Raw genomic sequence first — 20007 nt, forward strand, 5'->3', positions numbered from 1 at the left:
AAATACCATCAAATGCTTGGTCTGAAACAGCAAATTATAAAATATATAATTCAAAAAACGGACATGAGATTAACTAAATTAGTGGAAATAAAATTATTGACTATTAAAACTGCAAGTTTGTCGGACAAATAAATGTTTTTCAATTAAAAATAAGAAAGTTATAGGAACTTTTCCGAGTTTTTAGATTAGCAGCTACCATCTTGGAAAAAAAAAAAAAAAACACGTCCGATTTCCAAATCATGGTTGACTTTTTTCTATCCATTAGTGCATTTGGGTTAAGTTCCAAAGTTGGGCGTCCGTTTCCAATAAAATTTTTAAAATTTAGAGGGAAGATATTGATAATTTGATCGTTTGTGTGCTTGATAGATAAGGATCTCGAAAAATATCTTTAGTTGTTATATATAAAAAAAAGATTACAAACATGGAACTATTCGACAAGCGGAGGGAACTACTTAAAGTGCAAGGTAACAGAATAGTTGCATTGTGGGAAACAAACGAGCATTTATATTATCAACATGGCGGCAAATATACCGAAACGATGCACAGGATGTGAACTGACTGTGATAAATTTTGTGAAGCAATACGTTCATAACGAGCAAAATCTTCTAAAACTATGTGAAGAGCATGAATTAATGAACCAAAGAACAAATTGTGGGAAGTGTGGAAAGGAGGTGACAGCGAAGAACCTGGACAAAGTTATTGTTTTCAGTACAAACCAAAGTACTAAAAAACTATATTAATTAGAGTTTAATGAAGACTGAAAACAACGTGCCCTGCGGGGCTCTAACCCGCCTTCACTTGTTAACACTCGCTCGGCAATACTGTGTGAATTAAATAGTAAACTTTGTTCTGACGTCCAAGGCACCTCTGTTGTATATGGAAACCAAACCAGCCTCTCCCCTACCTCTCGATGTAACGAAAGGAATCCTAAAGTCAGTTAAGAACGTAGGAATTGAAAAATTATGAATTTTAATAGCTTTTATGAAGATTTTGCTCGAAAAGTATCGGACGCCCAACTTTGGACGAGTCTTTGCAGTGCATTTGGTAGAGACGAAAGTTTATATATATATATATATATATATATATATATATATATATATATATATATATATATATATATATATATATATATATATATATATATATATGCGATTTTTGATATTATCGATGGCTGTCTTGAAAAAAAAAAGCAACTTCTGGTTGCCAGGTTTTGGAAACTTTTTTTTTTTTTCTGTCAATCAGTGCACCTGGTAGAGACAGAAACCGTTTACAGACCTTTTGTTGCAATTTGTTTTAGGTTAACGTTTCTTGTTCGCTAAATTGACCCGACTATTAGTATTATGTACTCAAGGTTAGTTATACATAAGTCTTACCGCTCCCCCTCTTCTCCCGCGAAGCAAAACTTGAAATGGCGCTACTGTTTAAGACCAGATACTCGGTTCAATACCTCAAACAAATTTACATATGCCTTACTAATAAATTTTTCATATTGTCAAGTTGCGAATTGTTAATTTACTTCTAATGAAATAATAATAATAATAATTGCATTTTCTTGAATATTTAGGTAACTATTTATTTATTGAAATAATAACTATTATTTCTCAGTTCATAAATTAAATCCACTTATATGTGTTTAGGAAAAGTACAAAACTACTTTCACGTCTCTTCAAAATTCAATGAAAAAAAAAGTTCATTAAATTACATATTAGCAAATTAGGTTTCTCACTCAGTCTTGTTCTAGAACACTATTTCACAATTAATTGGTCAAGTGCAATATAGTACTATTGTCTATATTATGAATTGCATTACTTTCAATGATTGTAGTCTTATTACGTGTTTCTTGAGTTTTATGGTCTGAAATATTAACTACATTGTAGTAAATAAACGGTAACTTTGTATAATCTGCACTGCTCTTTCTCATCACAAAAACAATATCCACACATATATAATTATTCACTGGCCACTTATTTCCACACTTTTCACTCACTGGTATTTTCGCAACTTTCCTCGTATCCATGGGATGTAATATGTAAGTCGAGTATACACATCAGGAAAACCTGGACGAGCACATCCTGAGCCAAATGATGTTATTCCTGCCAAGTACCAGCGGCCGTCTTTTAAATTACATTGCAACGGTCCTCCTGAATCTCCCTGGAAGAAATATTAAAAATCTCAATTACTTACTAATTGCAATCAGAATGTTATCTATATTTCTGTCGCATGAAAATTCGAAATTTTGAGGATTATAGCTAAAAATCCTGTAGACACTATAGAAAAACTGATTTCGTTGTTGCTAAGTAATTTTCAAATATCAACGCTACATTGTTAACACTTTGAGTGTAAATACCGTTTTTTTACAGAGTAGCTGATTCCGTATTTGAGAAGGTTGGCAAGATGGCGTGGAAAGTTTTACACAATACAGCGTCATGCTCTTTAATTATTTCAATTTAAATTTAAAACATAATTTCAATTTTAGACACAATTTAGTGTATTGCAATTTTTGTAGTATTTTACATAATTTTTTGTATGTTCTACGTTTCTGCTTTCCTTCTTATTTAACAAAATAGTGTGGAAACAGAATTACTTGAAACAGGCCAATTCGTCCATTTTGGAACGGGCCACCTTCTACAATTATAATATCATCAAAAAGATTTAAAACAATTATAGTGAAACAGTCAACTGGGCCCTAGTGTTGTGACTTTTTTTTTATATAAAATCCCCCGCAAGGGAGATGAATAGAATAGAATAGAATTCCGTATTTATATTAGGGATGGCCAATTCCGGAATTTTTACTTTCCGGAATCCGGAAAGTAAAATCGGAAAATTCCGGAATTCAGAAAAATTCCGGATTTCGGAAAAATTCCGGTTTTCGGAAAAATTCCGGATTTCGGAAAATTCCGGAATTCAGAAAAATTCCGGATTTCAGAAAAATTCCGGAATTCGGAAAAAAATCCGGATTTCGGAAAAATTCCGGAATTCGGAAAAATTATTTTTTTCTTTTTGTAATCCTAAGAATTTTGTTCAAATGCAAACGAACAATTTTCCTTTTTGTAATCCTAAGAATGTATGATGCAAGTTAAGCTGAAACTTACATCCTAAAGTATACACTACCCAATCTTCCCATGGTTAATGAGATGTAGTCCAAAAGTACGATGCACTCCTAATATTTGATTTTTGTTTTACTGTGATATTGTCCAGAGGTAATACATATATCACACTGAGATAAACAACTTGACAGAATGAAGATATCATACGTAGTTTTCCAGAAAATCGTGAGAAACGAATTTTTATGAAGTTAAAATATGCGTCGCTTGTTGCCAGTGTGATGCAATTGATAACTTTTATGCTGGAATAGTCTTATTATTATTATTATTATTATTATTATTATTATTATTATTATTATTATTATTATTATTATTATTATTATTATTATTAATCGTTTATGTACTGTAAAAGAAAAATATGAACCGTTAAGTAGTAGATTTTATCTGTTGTTTTTTGATATCTTCTAACAGTAATAACAAACTGCTTGTAAATACGCAATGAAATGAAATGAAATCTTTAAGTTTTACGTCCCACGGTTATGCCGGTTAGGCTAAAGGAGACGGTGATGATGAGAGATGAGTGAAATGGTGGAATGAAGAAAGTGGGAGGAAACGGGAGAACCCCGAGAAAACCCACGAGCACGGTGTTTGTCCACCACAAAGTTCACTTGGCAGGGGCTGGGATCGAACCCGGGACCCCAAGCACCAGAGGTGAACGCTCTACCGCTGAGCCACCGCGCCCCCAATACGCAATGATTATCAAGGCCAATGGCATATTAATGTAAGGACTACTCTGCAGACTAGCAATAAACAATAACAGATAAACAATAGTTGCAAAAAGAAAAGTAACTAACTTGGGCATGTCAGAATGTTCGCGAGAATATAGGGACGCATTGAGACTGTAGCAAAGAGCGTTGTGTTATTATTACTCAAAGGGCCGTACGATGGAGGCATTAACGCTAATGTTAATGGCACTAATGAGCACTTACTTGCTCTAACGGTTAACCTCATTTTTGAGATGATTCTTAGAAGTGGGCGTGTTGGCATGCAGTTAGAAGACATATTCATTATTTAAAAAGCACACGTTATCTGTGGAGTACTAACGATTTGCGTCACTATCGAACACTAACATAGCACTAGCGACGTTTAAAGTCGAAATTGGAGTCTGACATAAGTGGCTTGTCAACTTCATGGATATTATATTTTCCTTGAATGCGAGAATTTTGCGCCCGGGAAATTTGCGCCCTACCACAAAAATAGGAAAAAATGCGCTCGCAATATATTTGCACTGGGATGTTTGCGCCCTACCGCAAAAAGAGGGGAAAATGCGCCGGCTATATATTTGCACTGGAATGTTAGCGCCCTACAATTCAACTTATTTTTGTATTGTGTAAAGTAACTTCCACTCACACTTGAACTAGGCTTGCCTCTCATCGTCTCAGTGAGTTACTCCATCCGTTATAATATTCCGAACAAATGAATGAAAAAAAAAAAAATACAATTTTAGTTCACTAAAGGGCAATCCATACAAATACAATTTTTCATTATACTACAAAATTTACAATAAAATTATAAATGACTGATTTATAATTATTTATTAATATAATCAAAGAGTATAATTTAATCTACAAAAGGCTGTTTGGCTCTACCCAGATTTCTCTGTTCACAATCCTTGCGAGTTGTTTGGCTTTTTAGGACACAAAATATAGAAAAGAAAATGTAAAGTGAATGTAAAATCAGTTCAGTAATATTATCAAGAAAACTATGTACAGTGTGTTTACTTGCTGGAATTACACTTCAAACACACAATTGCGTTCAGTCGTTCTTTCAGAAAAAATGTTCCGGGGGGGCACACTTAGTATTCCGGAGAGGGTCACTGCTGGTACTATTCTATTTATTATTATATTATAGACTTATTATTTTGGTCTCCTCCGAGGGGGCACTTTGAGAGCTCTGGGGAGGCCAGTGTTCCCCCAAAATCATCTCTGGAAGAAGCAGTGATTGCGTTGATCCGTTGTGTTCTTTTGGCTTATATTGAAGTTTATTGTCCCCTTATATAGCCACAATGAAAATAAATCACAAATGGCATGGTTGTGGGGGGAGAATTGTTTATGCTGTAATGTCAGCCCCTCCGAGCAAATGCGTAAGCTCCAATAGGTTCTTTTATTTCGCAGGGCTCAAACTTCCCGGTGGAGGTATATTGCAGGCGCAATTTTCCCTGTTCTTGAGGTAGGGCGCAAATTTCCCAGACGCAAAATTCTCGACACCGTTCGAATGACCTCGGAAGACTATATCTTTTTCAATACTTTTTTATATTTTTTTACTCGAGATTTCTTCATAGCTTCTTATTAAAATACTTACTAATATATCCTCATTTTATTGTCCTAACCAATCAATATGGGTATGTTGTCAGTAAAATATTTAGATTGGTCGAGCCTCTGGTGTGTAACCACAGTATTTTATATCATCCCTCCATTAGAAATCTTGGCTAAACGAACCAATATATGTTGCCAATAAAATAGTTTAGAATGATTGAGCCCCTGGTAAATAACCACAGTATTTCGTGACAGACCCCCCTTCCTATTACCATCTCTGGAAGCCCCCCTTCCTATTCTAGCTACGTGCCTGACTCAGCTAATTCTCTACATTCTTTACCAAGCACACATTTTCTAAAGCGAAAAATGCTCTCTAAATACCTAAGCTCATTATTTTCAGCAGATGCACAAATTGGGTAACATTCTATCTACATGAATGTTATATATGTCGATTACTGGAAACCGTTTCTCGCTATCTATTACCATATTTACTATAGACTATAATGATTACCGTTAAAACCGGAAATGGTTGATTTGTACCGCTTCCGGTTTGAATATTACATTCATCAGGGAACTCGATTCTTAACTATTGACTCTGCACATCGTGGCCAAAATTGATGGTAATCCATCAGATAGTTCTTGAGACTGTTTGTTTCACTGACGGACAGAATGAATATGTGGCTATAGAGTTTTGATAAACCAAATTCGTTAATGAGTGATGATGGAACAAATATAAGAAAGGGAACCAAGAGTAGGCCTACCACCGGAAAAATTTTCGAACACAAAATTAGCCATCGAAAACCCACATGTCCTGGGTTAGAATACCATAGATGAAAACTCTACCACTGAGTCATCAATCACCCGCTTATTAGTTTTATTAATTATTATATTAATATAAATTAATGAATGCCTGCTTATGTTAATTATTGAACAATTACATTGTATACTTCGTAAAGTCAAAAATTACTAGGAATGCAATGGATATACTCGATTGCAATGAAATGAGCTGAGCGAGCTTAAGCAACGTAATCAGTTTATTGTGAGTTTTTAAAACAATCAGTATTTTTCATAACAATCGCACAATTCTTCGTCTTGACCTTTTGTTCCGGCTAAAAAAAAGTTTAAAAATCGTTAATTTGTTTTTAAATTGTGATTAAAATTGTAAATTTTTACGCTAAAAAATAAAAGGGCTTCGCCGGAATTTTTGAAAATCACGCGCAGATTTTAATTGTTGACAAAAAATCACGTGAAAACTTTTTCCCCATGTTAAGTCTATGGAAGCGTTTTTCGGTGATTATTCCTCGATGGTACATCGGATTTTTGATTTCGGCCTATGTTGTCACTCAGCACGACATACTCTATCAGCGTGCTAAGTTTGGTTGAGATCGGCTAAACGGTCTAGGAGGAGTTCGCGGACAACCAAACGGCTAACCCAAGTATAAGAGCTTCGCTCGCTTCGCTCGCTTAGCTCAATAAATTTGTATTTGCTGTACATACAGTGAGCGCAGAAAGTGTTTGTACACCTATGCTATTAAAACGAGAATGCCTGCGAAAAAGAAACAGAAAATTTAGGAAGTGTAATAACACACAATATGAATAATGAAAACTAAGCTTTATGAATATATCAATAAAGAACCACGAAGACAAGTTTAATGGTCAGAAAGTAAATAAATTCCGTAGAAAGTGTATAGAGTAGACGCAAAAAGAGATCGTACACCTGACGTACGAATACGAAACAAAGATACCACAACTGGGGTTCACTAGTATCCACTTGATTATACACCTCTGTATAGCATGACGAATAACAGAATGAGTTTAGTTGTGAATAGGAGTGAAAAAACTGCACGGTGGGCTGTCAAAATGGGAAGCAACCGAACCGAAACAAATGAGGAGACAAGAAAAGTAATTATTAAATTGCATAAGAAAAGTAAATCTTTGAGAAAGATAGCAAACCTTGCAGACAGACCTCGTTCAACAGTACAAACAATAATTGCGATGTATAATGTTTCTATTACTGTGCGAAAAAAAAAAAAACCTGGAAGACCAAGAGTGTTGAGTGAACAAGATAAACGTTAAATTATTAGGGAAAGAAAAAAGGTTCCGAAAAGTAGTGCTGTGCAATTGGCAACGGATCTGGAAACACGCGGTGTTAAAGTATCAGCCAGTACAGTGCGGAATATTTGCAGGGTATCATGGTCGGATAGCCAGGAAAATGTTATGGGTGAACAAGACAAATCGTATAAAGAGACTAAAGTTTGAAAAAGAGTATAAAGATAAGGGATCAGGCTTCTTTCTGGAATAGGGTCATATTTTCGGACGAAAGTAAATTTAATCTTATCGAATCCAATGGGAGGCGTATGGTATGACGCAAGGTGAATACAGAGATGAATCCTCAAAATCTCGTCCCTAAAGTAAGACACGGAGGAGGGTCCGTGCTCGTCTGGGGTTGTATGAGTGCCTCAAGAGTGGGTCGTCTCCACTTTAACGATGGAGTGATGATCCACAAAGTGTATATTAACATATTAAAGGAAAATCTCCATACTAGTGCGCAGAAAACAATTTATTGTTCAGCAAGGCAACAACTCCAAACATACAGCGGAAAATACTCGATTGTGGCTACTCTATAATACCTTGAAACAGCTTCGCACACCTCCCCAATCCCTAGACATGAACCCCATAGAACATCTATGGTCTGTTCTGGAGACAAGAATCAGAAGGCACCGCTTCTCTACTAAAGAAGGCCTGAGAAAAGCTATTCAAGAAGAATGGGACATAATCAGTCCCGAAGCTACTAACTAACTAACTCTATGGCCTATGAAACCCGGAGGTTGAATGCCGCGTTCACAAAAGCTCTCCACTGACTTCTATAGTCCCGAAGCTACAGAACTACGAACTACTACAGGTGAAATCAATGCCACGAAGACTACAGACAATCATTAACGCACAGGGTAATCCCACAAAATATTAAATAACGTAATATAGTTTATAAGCATTAATTCAATCATAAGTGTACGGTGACTTTTTGCGTTTACAAAAAAGGAATTCTGTCTTTTCTTCTGAACAAAACAGTGATTGTCTTTATTTGGCCTTTCTCTTGTATATAGAAATAAAATGTATGATGTGTAGTCTTAATTCTGGTTATATATATTTTTTCCACCTCCCGTTCTCATGCTAGCTGTTTTCAATATAAAGTATGCATGGTGTACGAGCACTTTCTGCGCTCACTGTAGGTATGTTGACAATAAGCGAATGTTATTAGAATATTTGTTGAGATTTCTTTTCCTTCACTGCCTTTCGCCTGGTTAAAGAGTAGTTTGCAATGCTTTGGAGCAGCTGCAGGTGGGAACGCGATAATGTTTGAGACATACCGGCGACTTTTTTGTGTGTGAAAATAAGACCTTCCTCATAAAGCAGTAAATAACTGCAGTAGCAATAGTCTACGTGAGTGATAAAGACATATCCAACTACAAGAAACTAATACAGTATATATACAGGGTGGCGCGTATTGTATCTACCAGTTGCAGTTGGCAACCCTGATCAAATGCGCGTACGAATGCTGCGCATGCTTACGGCACTGAATAGCAGGGCCTCTGGCAATTAGTTTACCATGGAGCGGTGGTCTGTGCAGACGCGAATTGCGGCGGTGGAAGCCTTTATCCGAACCGGTTCTGTCAGTGAGGCTCAGCGGGCACTGCGACGAAACAGTGATGATCGCCATGTTGCTATACCCGAGAGACACAGTATTCTGAGATGGGTGAGACAGTGGCGGGCCACAGGTAGTGTTGTGAACCGGAAATCACCAGGTCGTGGACGAAGTGTTCGAACAAATGTAAACTTGGAACGAGTGCGCGTAGCGATGGAACGCAGTCCCAAACGTTCAGCACGGCAACATGCACGAACATTACATTTGACACGACGTTCATTGGGTCGTTTGCTGGGTGATTTGAAGTTCCATCCGTATAAACTGCAGGTGGTACAAGAGTTGAGAGCCATTGATAAGGAAAACAGACTCAATAACTGCCAGAACATTCTTGAGTTGATTAACCGAGATCCACTGTTCCTCCAACAACTTTTGATGTCCGATGAAGCAATCTTCCACCTGACTGGGTATGTTAATAAGCAAAACTTCCGGTATTGGTCTCAGGAGAATCCTCGTTCATTACATGAAAAGCCTCAAGGTAGGCCAAAAGTTGTGGTATGGTGTGCAGTTGGAATGTGTGGCATTATTGGTCCCTATTTTTTTGAGGATGACGCCGGACATGCAACAACTGTAAATTCCGACCGCTACTGCCATATGTTACAGACGTTTCTCATTCCGGAATTGCAGGAAAGGGGTGTGATCAATAACGTTTATTTCCAGCAAGACGGTGCTACGGCACACACGGCACGCCAAAGTATGTCTATACTCAGAGAAACATTTCCAAACCGCGTGATATCCCGATTTGGCGATGTCTCATGGCCATCCCGTTCCCCAGATTTAACAGCTCCTGATTACTTCCTCTGGGGATATGTTAAGGAAAGGGTCTTTGCCAATCGCGTGAAGACAATTGACGAACTGAAGACTGCCATTCGTCATGTGATAAGTTCCATTCCACAGGATACGTTAATGCGTGTGATGAATGCCTTCCCACGTCGCCTGCAGCAGTGCATCCAGGAAAAAGGCGGACATTTACAGGACGTTATTTTTAAAGTTTAGTGAGCTCCTTCGACAAGTGTTGTACAGTGTACAAATTGCCAGTCCATATACTTATATTCCATAACAGTTTTGCATTAAAACTTGCATAACACACCTTTGTATTTTCATTTGAAGTTGGTAGATACAATACGCGCCACCCTGTATATTCATTATTGTGTTTCTCTTTTAACAGCTACTAGCTAGGGATGGCCAATTCCAGAATTTTTACTTTCCGGAATCCGGAAAGTAAAATCGGAAAAATTCCGGATTTTTTCTAAATTCCGGATTTTTTCCGAATGTCGGAATTTATCTGAATTCCGGAATTTTTCCGAATTCCGGAATTTTTCTGAATTCCGGAATTTTTCCGAATTCCGGATTTTTTCTGAATTCCGGAATTTTTCCGAAATCCGGATTTTTTCCGAATTCCGGATTTTTTCCGAATTCCGGAATTTTTCCGAATACCGGAAAGTAAATTTTCCGATTCCGGAAAACAAAATTTCCGGAATCCGGATTCCGGAAAATTTTGGCCATTCCTAATGTATATCTTATTTGATTTAAAATGTATTTCAATGGTTTTGCTCCTCCGAATTTCGTCAATAGATGGCGTTCCTAATTAATACCTTGTTACCACCAGGGTTCAAAAACCATGTGCTTATTGTTTGAATATCAAAATGGCGAGAAAGAGCCTATCGGATGATTCAATACACTTCAGTTTAGAAGCGGAATTGATCGACAGTGATGGTGTTTGTTTAAAAAAGAGTTATTGGACGATTGTAAGAATGATCCAGACTATGTAGCAACAAAAATATCAGATATGTCAGGTAAGTAACCTTGAGATAATTCTCATTCATTCATTTTCCTCGCACTACGTGTAAATATTATTTGTGATTTGTAATGGTTTTGTGGTTGGAATACAGAATCTATATTATAAAATTGAAAGTGACTATGTTTGTGACTCTTAATCTCTTGAACCGCCCGATTGATCTCGATCAAATTTTCAACGTAGATGCGGTTCTGGCCTGGAAGTGTTTTTAGCTATTTACTTTGATGGTACAACTTAGGCGGGGCGGAGGGGAACGTAGGAAAAATTGATAAAACTTAATAACTCTTGAACCACCCTACCGATCTTGATCAAATTTTCAATGTAGATGAGGTTTGGGACTGGAATGATTTTTATCATTTTATTTGACGAGCAATGTAGGGGACGGGGTGGATTGGGAGATATCCAAAAATCAATAAATATAAAAATAAAAGTGACTATGCTCGTGAATTAATTACTTTTGAACCACCCGATCGATCTCAATCAAATTTTCAACATAGATAAGGTTCAGTTCTGAGATGTTTTCTTCACTTCACTTTTACAACGCAACGAAGGGGAGGGGGGAGATGTATCTAAAATAAGTAACAATAAAAGTGACTGTCTTTGTAAATTTATCACGCTTAAACTACCCTACCGATCTTTAAAAGAAATCAACATAGAGGCTGGGACCTGAGGTGCTTTTTGTCATATCACTTTAACGGTAGAACTTAGGGGAGGGGAGAAATCTATAAAAATAAATGAAACTTAATAACTCTTGAGCCACCTATCTTGATCAAACTTTCAACATAGATAAGGTTCGGGCCTGGGATGTTTTCGTTATTTCACTTTTACGGTGCAATCTAGGGGAGGGGGAGAGGGAGAATAAAAATAAAAGTGACCGTTTTTTTTTTTTTTTTTTTACTTCATCACGCTTTAACCACAGGACCGATCTTAATCAAATTTGCAATATGGATGAAGTTCGGACCTGGGGTGGTTTTATCATATCACTTTGACGGTAGACCTTAAGGGAGGGGGAGGGGAGGGAACAGATATATAAAAATAAATAAAACTTAACTCTTGAACCATCCAACCGATCTCGATTAAATTTTCAATATAGATGACGTTCGGGCTTGGGATAATTTTTATTATTTAACTTTGACGATGCAACGTAGGGGACGGGGAGAGGGAGGCGGAGATATATGTAAAAAAGTAAAAATGAAAGTGTCTGTCTATGTGACTTCACTCTTGAACTATCTGACCAATTTCGATCAAATTTTCAACATAAATGAGGTTCGGGCCTGGGATGGTATTTATTTATTTATTCACTTTGACGATAGGACTTATGGGAAAAGGTAGGAGGGAAAGATATATAAAAATAAATAAAACTTAATAACTCTTGAACCACCGGACCAATCTCGATCAAATTTTCAACCCAGATGAAGTTCGAACATGAGATGATTTTTGTCATATCACTTTGACGATGTAACTTAAAGGAATGGAAAGACATTTACAAAGGAACGAAAGTAACCTATATTAGTGTCGAATCTAGAGTTTTCGAGGTCGCTGAGATGAACAGTGACACTTCTGATGCCATTTAAATCCAAATTCAGTCCCACAAAAATTCTGGTATTGGAGGGATATATGATCAATATCAGTGTCGAATTCATACTTTTCGGGGTTGCTGAGATGAACAATGACACTTCCGATGCCGCGGCCCGCAACATGGGGAGGAGAGGGGATATATAAAAATGATCGAAAATGACGAATATCAAGAAGCGCTTTAGCAATAGTAAAAAGTGACTGACTAACGAAACATATACCTATTACTATTTTGTCTTAATTTAACCTAGCAAAGCGGGTAATTGATGTTAGTATTATATATAAGAATAAAGAGCAAGCTCTAAACTTTCAAATAGTGCATGTTGTATTATTTTAGCTTTTCTAGATTTTAAGATATAACTTTTTAAAAGGTTGCAAAAAGAAACAGCATTCTTGGGAAAGCCTTCAACTTCAGAGCCATGGGCAGTGTTATGGGGGGCATGGGGGTATTGGCCCCCAACTTTTTGACAAAAAATAAAAATGACACTTATAAGATCCTTCAATTCTGATTTTTGTTTACCTTTCCCCCCAGCAGACAATTTCTAACTCCGCCCATGTTCAGAGCCCAGTGCTAACAGTGTTAATAATAAATTGCGTAGCACAATTGCTCCGTGGTCAATCATTCATTCATTCAGCAAACAAATTTATGGGTATTAAGATTAAAGTCGCAGCACTTTGGCCAAGTCACCTATTACACTACTATTGTCCCATAATTGAGAATTTGTAGGTATATTAAATTATATTATACTAAATATTCGTAAGTCACGGTACAAATCGTAACCAAAATGGTACGGGCATAACCCCGAACTCGCCTGCCGTAAGTGATATATTACTACAAATTAAACAAGTTGAAGATAAATATGTTGATCCCAGGTTGTCCTCGCTATAAAATTGAGTACAAAAATTTAATCTAAAATATCACTTGTGAGAAATAAACTAACTGCACGAAATGGAAGTTCGAAACAATCCATCGAATCCAGACGCTATCTTGTCTCGAACCCCCGTTTCTTGTTATGTCTTCAGTAAAATAACAAGAATAACTGGCAAATATGCTACCATATTGTTAATAAGATTGATATTAAAACAATAGTGGTTGATATTTGCGTGATGATTAGTAGTAAAAACAATCAGTTGTTGTACATTTTAATAACAATCTATTCCTCGTTTCATATTTGATTGTCATTTGATTATAATCTAATGCTATATATTTCCCAGTTAAGCGTTGTAAATTTACAAAGCAGCATATACTTACAGATTTAGTAGGTTTACCTAGTAAGCACAATATTCTAGGTTTACTCTTCCATGTAATGATTTGTTTAGTTTAAATAACGCGTACAAAGGAAACAAAAAAAAGTTTGTTAAGCAATCAAAATATTTATTTAAGAATTATTTGCAAAAAGACATGTTCATGAATGATTTGTGCAGCAAATTTTGAAATATATTATTACTAGCATCCGGATTTTCAGGAGCTAAGCACACAAAAGGGGAAACTTAGTGTTTCGGTGTTAAATGCTTACTTTTAAGTAGTCCGAATGATCATTTGTTCAGTATCAGACCATGTAGTGGACAATAACGTACCGTAAACTGGGTATACCTACTTTGGCCCTTTAAAGGCAACTTTGGTCCAATGGAAGAGAAAGATTTGATTTCTTTCTACATGGTTATTATGGTTTCTATCAGTAAGAAAAGTTGTGGATCAAAGTATTACAACATTGAGAACACATGGATATTGGCGTTAGTGTTTTGCTTCCAGAACGTAGGAAGCAAAATGCCAGCAATTGATAGGAAGTAAACATTTATCATATTTCAAGTTCCTCAACTTTTGTTCATTGCATTAAAGTGACATATCCTGAATGCATAAGTAAGTAGAATATAAAAATATGTTCATTAACGAATATTGTTAAGCTAACGCCTTAAATGTTTGTTCAATTACAGACAAACTATTAAGCGTTTAATTGCGTGGGGTAACATTGGCCCATATTTTCTGTGTTGGTAATGACCCAATATTGAAGATGAAATGGTGTGCAAATGGTGCGATGTAATAAGGAAGATTAACCCCCTACTAGCTTCTAAGAGAGGATATTATACAATGGCTGACTTGCAAAATTTTCTTCCTAAGACTGAGCACTATGGTACCGGTAAAGTACTGTACCGCAATGAATATGGTGCTCTTATTTTCGGATATTAAGTATTCATCCACTTAGAGAGATTTTCATTGAGCGATATTTTTGTTTGCTTCTAAATTGAACAAAGTGATTTCACCCCTATTTTTGTAATGTCGGTATTTTAAGTTAAGTATTCAGAAATTTGTAGCGTTCTTTTATAGATGTTTCGTGTTCACCCAAGTAAAATACAAATATTTTCATGAGACGATATTTCTCGTTCCATTGAAATTAAGTAAAAGCATTGATAATTTCACCAATGTGTTTATAATACCCTGTTCTTTTCTTCTGCTTCTTAAATACAGTGCTACAATAACATGTTCGTGTATTAATTAGTCATTTTGACAAATGGGCTAAAGTTAATCCCCAATCATTAAAAGTCTTGCATGGCATCAAAAAAATTGGAACTATAATCATCATTCTTGGTCACAATGAGTGTTCACTGCTTTCAAAAGAAAGTCAAAGGATTGCATTTTGACAAGGAGAAATGTCATTAAATTACCTCCTTAATCTTAGGAGATATTAGAATGGCAATTTTGAAAATAAAAAAAAATAAAATAAAATAAAATAAATAAAAATAAAAAAATTGGCCAAAGTATACTTAGTTTACGGTATTGTGGATTTTATTCAGATTATTCTATTTTTTCCACTATCTTCACTAACACTTATTTAACAGTTATTTGCATTTAGTATTTTGATAGTATAAGCATTCTGACTAATAAGTATTTTGGTAGTTCTAAAATAGTATATTTACAGATTGTTGTACTAAAGGTAACGCGATCTATGGTAAAAGATGTATTTGGAGAGAATGTTGAGTTAAAGAATATGGGGAGAGTAGCAGAAGGGAAAAGAAGCAAAAGAATTAGGATATGAACTTGAAGCATACGGATCAAGAGGAATGTAATACAGTAAACTACCAATTATCCGCGGTCTTCCTGTCCTTTTTTCACCTTTTCTTTCTTTCGACGATAAATCACTTTATGACAACGTGAATGAAATTAAATATTTCAATTTAACGTCTCACGATTATGCATTTTAAGCTAAGGGAAACGATGATTAAGACAATTGAATGATGATGGAAGAATTGGTGGAATGTTAAAGTAGGAGGAAACGGGAGTACCCGAGAAAACCCACGGACACTATGTTGTCCACCACCAACTTACTTGGCAGGGGATCAAACCAGGGGCCCCCACGTACCAGAGCAAAACACTCTACCACCGTGCCCCCTTCGCTTTGTGACAAAACGTTGTTTTTCTTTTTTTTAAAAAAAAAAAACTTTAATCACAAATAAACAAGAAGGGTTTTAATACGAAAAACACAAAAACAGTTCACTGATCTATTTGTGAAAAAGTAAACCAAGAAACTTGTCAGTTCAGAAAACTACTGTTTATTAAGTTATCATTACATGTGGAAGTCTCCTACTATAAATAAAAAATATTCATAAGCATTTTTGTATTGATTTATGTCTTTTTTGTACAAAGAGTGCGTCCAGGTTCAGCTCCAATTTCGTCTCCCGATGAATTTGCCCGAACATGATTCCAATCGATGGCTTCCAATACGTAGAACACAACTGTGAAGGAACCAGAGTGGTCAGATGCACTGTTCCTGTGATATCGCGTTCCAAAAGTGTGGGATGCCACGAGATGATGCCAGCATCGAGGTTGAGATCGACGTGGCAGTTTAGTTCTTAAAACTCAATTAGAAACATGCTCATCATCGGAAGCATTTTCAATGCGAAGAGAAACATTGGACTATCGATGACCGAGCACAACAAACTCGAGTTGTGGCCGTAAGAGAAGTACCACATAATGGTGGCCATGTGTGAACAACATCCTACTGTACGTCCTCCAGACTCGCAACAACGAGCTTGATCAACGAGTTTAATATGATACGGAGTTATATCTGTGAACACTATAACGTGTTAGCTTCACACTTTATACAAATATCCTCGAGACGTTAAGAGGCGATCTCGCAGCTGCGCCTCGATACTGGCGCCGTCTCGTGGCATCCTACACTTTGGAACGCGATAACGCAGGAACGGTGCATCTGACCACTCTGGATCCTTCAGAGTCGTGTTCTATGCATCGATGCTATCGCTTGCACATAAGTTCGAGCAAATTCATGGGTAGATGAAATTGGGCTAAAGGCTAATGTTTTGTTGGCCGCACTATTTGCGGATTATCCGCGGTTACTGCACCATCCAATTCCGCGAATAATCGGGAATTTACTGTACAGTATTAGAAAACGTCAAAGAATCGAAAGAAATCAATCTAGATTTTCCAAGCTCGATTTCGATTCGTCAGATTGTGTGGCCGACACCTAAGTTTGCATAAACGGAGGTGTGGAGCTTCCATCCCTCCTTAAGAAAAGCCTTCTTAACATAAAATATTAAATCTGTTGAGATTCCAAATCTGACTTTCTCACTACTGTCTCGCCTCAGAAAATTCTGCTCAAAAGTAGGAAGAAGTGTATGGTGCCACTAAGTAACATGCATTTTATTTAGCACGAAGAATTTGAAACAAAACACTTTTGCTCTAATAACAACACTATCAGAATCATTTATCTCCGACTAGTGTTCTTCAAAATCTATGAACCATACATATGTTCTCTTTAAAATCTTCAGTTAAGACAGGTTTTCCTAACTGGTCGTGCCCTTTGGGCTGTGTCGCGAAATTTTAAACTTACAAATAAATTTTATGCTGTTCATAAAGTTCATAAATTTAGACTTTATGCGATAATTATATTTTTACTCACAGGGCCTTTAATAAAAACTTAGAAGTTTAAGACATTGTATCACTTAACACCAGAACGGAAGCAACAATACTCAGTTCTAACATAATTAACTTAAATGTGTCGCGATGTCGTAGATTTTCAGTAAAGTGTGTTGTTTGTCGTCAAAAAGAGGTTGGGAAGCACTGAGTTAAGATACAATATATAAGGTTCAGTCAAATGAAAAGGTTCAATTGCAAATATCCGGACAACGTGTTAAGGGAGATGTTAGTCTTGTTTGCTGTTTATATCCACATATGTGTAGGCAATAATAAATGTAACATTTCTAGCGCATGGGCGTAGTGTGGCACGTTAGCAGAGGTTGATATACTTATAAATGTTCCTTTCTCTTCCCCAGGTAAGACGTGTCGCCGTATGATACACCGATGAAGGTACCAGTGACCAACGTTACCAAGGAAGAACAGCTGAGTGTGGTATGCTTTCTTTGTGCGGAAAGTGTCCATCTAGTTTACGTACACAGAAGAATGCAGGGTGTGTATAATGCGAAGTGTGTTTCAGACAAAACAGTGCGAAAGTGGTGTCGGCGTTTTTGTGGTGGCAGGGAGACACTGACTGATTATGCGCGACCCGGGCAGGTGACGAAACGTATCCCTGATGAGACAGTTGCTGCTATCGACAATTATATTCAAACTGATAGACGGGTCTCCTTGGATGCCATTAGTACTTAAGTACAGGTGTCCCATTGCAGTATGCATGATGATGTGCGCAATAGACTTCGTTACCGGAAGATTTGTGCTCAAACGGTCCCTAAGTGTTTCTCCGAGGAACAGCGACAGAACAGAATGGGAATATCACTGAACCATTTGACGCGATACCGGAACGAGGCCAACGATTTCCTTGGAAAGATCATTGCCGGAGATGAGTCCATATGCCCACTTTTTCAACCGGAATCCAAATGTGAGAGTGTGCAGTGAAACATGCAGGGTCGCCTAAACCAAAGAAAATCCGTTCCACAACATCAGCTGCTAAGGTCATGGTGACTGTGTTCTTCAACGAGGAGGGACCTCTGCTAGTAGAGTTCCTCCCCAAGGAGAAACAAAAAAAAAAAAAAAAAAAAAAAAAAACTCTAACAAATACTGCAACATTCTCCTCGGCTGTGGCTAGCAATCAAGAATAAACTCCGGGAAACCTCACAAAGGGCATCATTTTATTGCAGGACAATGCCCGGCCTCATGTTGCCAAACAAACACAGGATATTTTGACGTCGTGGAAGTGGGAAGTGCTAGACCACGTTGCGTATAGTTCTGACTTGAGTCCCTGTGATTTCCATGATTTGGGTCACTCAAGAAACACCTCCGGGGGCACCACTTTGAATTCAATGAAGAAATGCACCAAGCTGTGACAGAGTGATTCCATACTCAATCCAAGGGGTTCTTCTTCCAGGGTATTCATAATCTCGTGTCAAGGTGAGATAAGTGCCTCAACAGCAATGATTATTATATAGAGAGCACTAGCCAGTAATAAAGTCTGTACATGGAAATGGACCTTTTCATTTGACTGCACCTTTTATTATATCCCTAATAATAAACGGCGGACATCTCAGTCTGTGCGTCACAATCGCGCTAATAGATGCTGCTTCCTTGAATTAATTTTGGTTTTGGAGTTTGGAATGTTTGGTGAGAAAATAAATGTGATCACAGCTTTTGATTACACACGATTTTTATCTATAGCGTACAGCAGACCGAAGGCTCGGCTAGAACGTAAACAACTATTTACATATACGTTATATCACTATTTATTTTATTTCATACTGTACATGATGGTCCAAAAGTAGGTATACAGTCATAGTACTGCCATAGCTTAATCTTTATTCTCGTTTTCTTTTCAGATATCTTGATTCCTTGAATGATGGCTGGTAACTTGAATGAAAAGCAAAGAAAGTAGGTTCTTAAAACGTACTGAAAAGTGAAAATGTAGAGCATATTTTCGTACGTTATGGAGAAACGAATGTTACACTTCTGTACCAACACGGTTAACAATCTGTCGTATAAGGGACAAATTTAGTAAAACAAGTTTAGTGGTTAATGCATCAAAATCTGGCAGCCCTAAGACAATAATGACAGAGGATTATAAAATAAAAGTTACCTGACATTTGTCAACAGCCCAACACAGTGAATACAGCGAGCGTCCGTGGAGCTTCTCATAACAAGAATATCGTTACAACATTTAATTAGTAAATTGAACTTTAGGTTTGTTTCTCGCAGCCTTCTGGATAGGCTTAAAGAATGTTGCAGTATTGATGGAGGACATTTTGAACGTCTGTATGACTGAAAATTGTGATTAAAATGAAATGAAATGAAATATTTGAGTTTTACGCCCCGCGGATATGCCAGCTAGACTAAAGGAGACAGTAATTATGAGAAATGAATGAACTGGTGGAATGAAGAAAGTGGAAGGAAACGGGAAAACCCCGAGGAAACCCACGCGCACAGTGTTTGTCCACCACAAGGTTCACATGGCGCGAGCTGGGATTGAACCAGGAACCCCATGCACCAGAGGTGAACGCTCTACTACTGAGCCTCCTGTGATTAAAATTAAAATTTAGGTGCCATTGTATATCTGCTTTTGGGCCACCCTGTATATTAATGAGATTTATTTCTATAAACATAGTGGTAGGGCTTTA

The 20007-nt window shown here is 37.0% G+C and overlaps 1 protein-coding gene across 1 annotated transcript in view; it reads right to left on the reverse strand.

The window, feature by feature from the left end:
* Positions 1-1548: 1548 nt before the first annotated feature.
* Positions 1549-20007, reverse strand: part of LOC145678625 (tryptase alpha/beta-1-like) — a 108244-nt gene continuing 89785 nt past the window's right edge. Inside the window, exon 6 of the mRNA XM_081748981.1 lies at positions 1549-2151. Within this exon, the coding sequence (XP_081605107.1) occupies positions 1984-2151 (168 nt within the window). The 3' untranslated portion in view covers positions 1549-1983. The remainder of the gene's footprint in view (positions 2152-20007) is intronic.

This window comes from Thermobia domestica, chromosome 2 (assembly GCF_964235325.1).
Source record: "Thermobia domestica chromosome 2, izTheDome1.hap1.1, whole genome shotgun sequence".
In the NCBI taxonomy this organism is placed as follows: Eukaryota; Metazoa; Arthropoda; class Insecta; order Zygentoma; family Lepismatidae; genus Thermobia; species Thermobia domestica.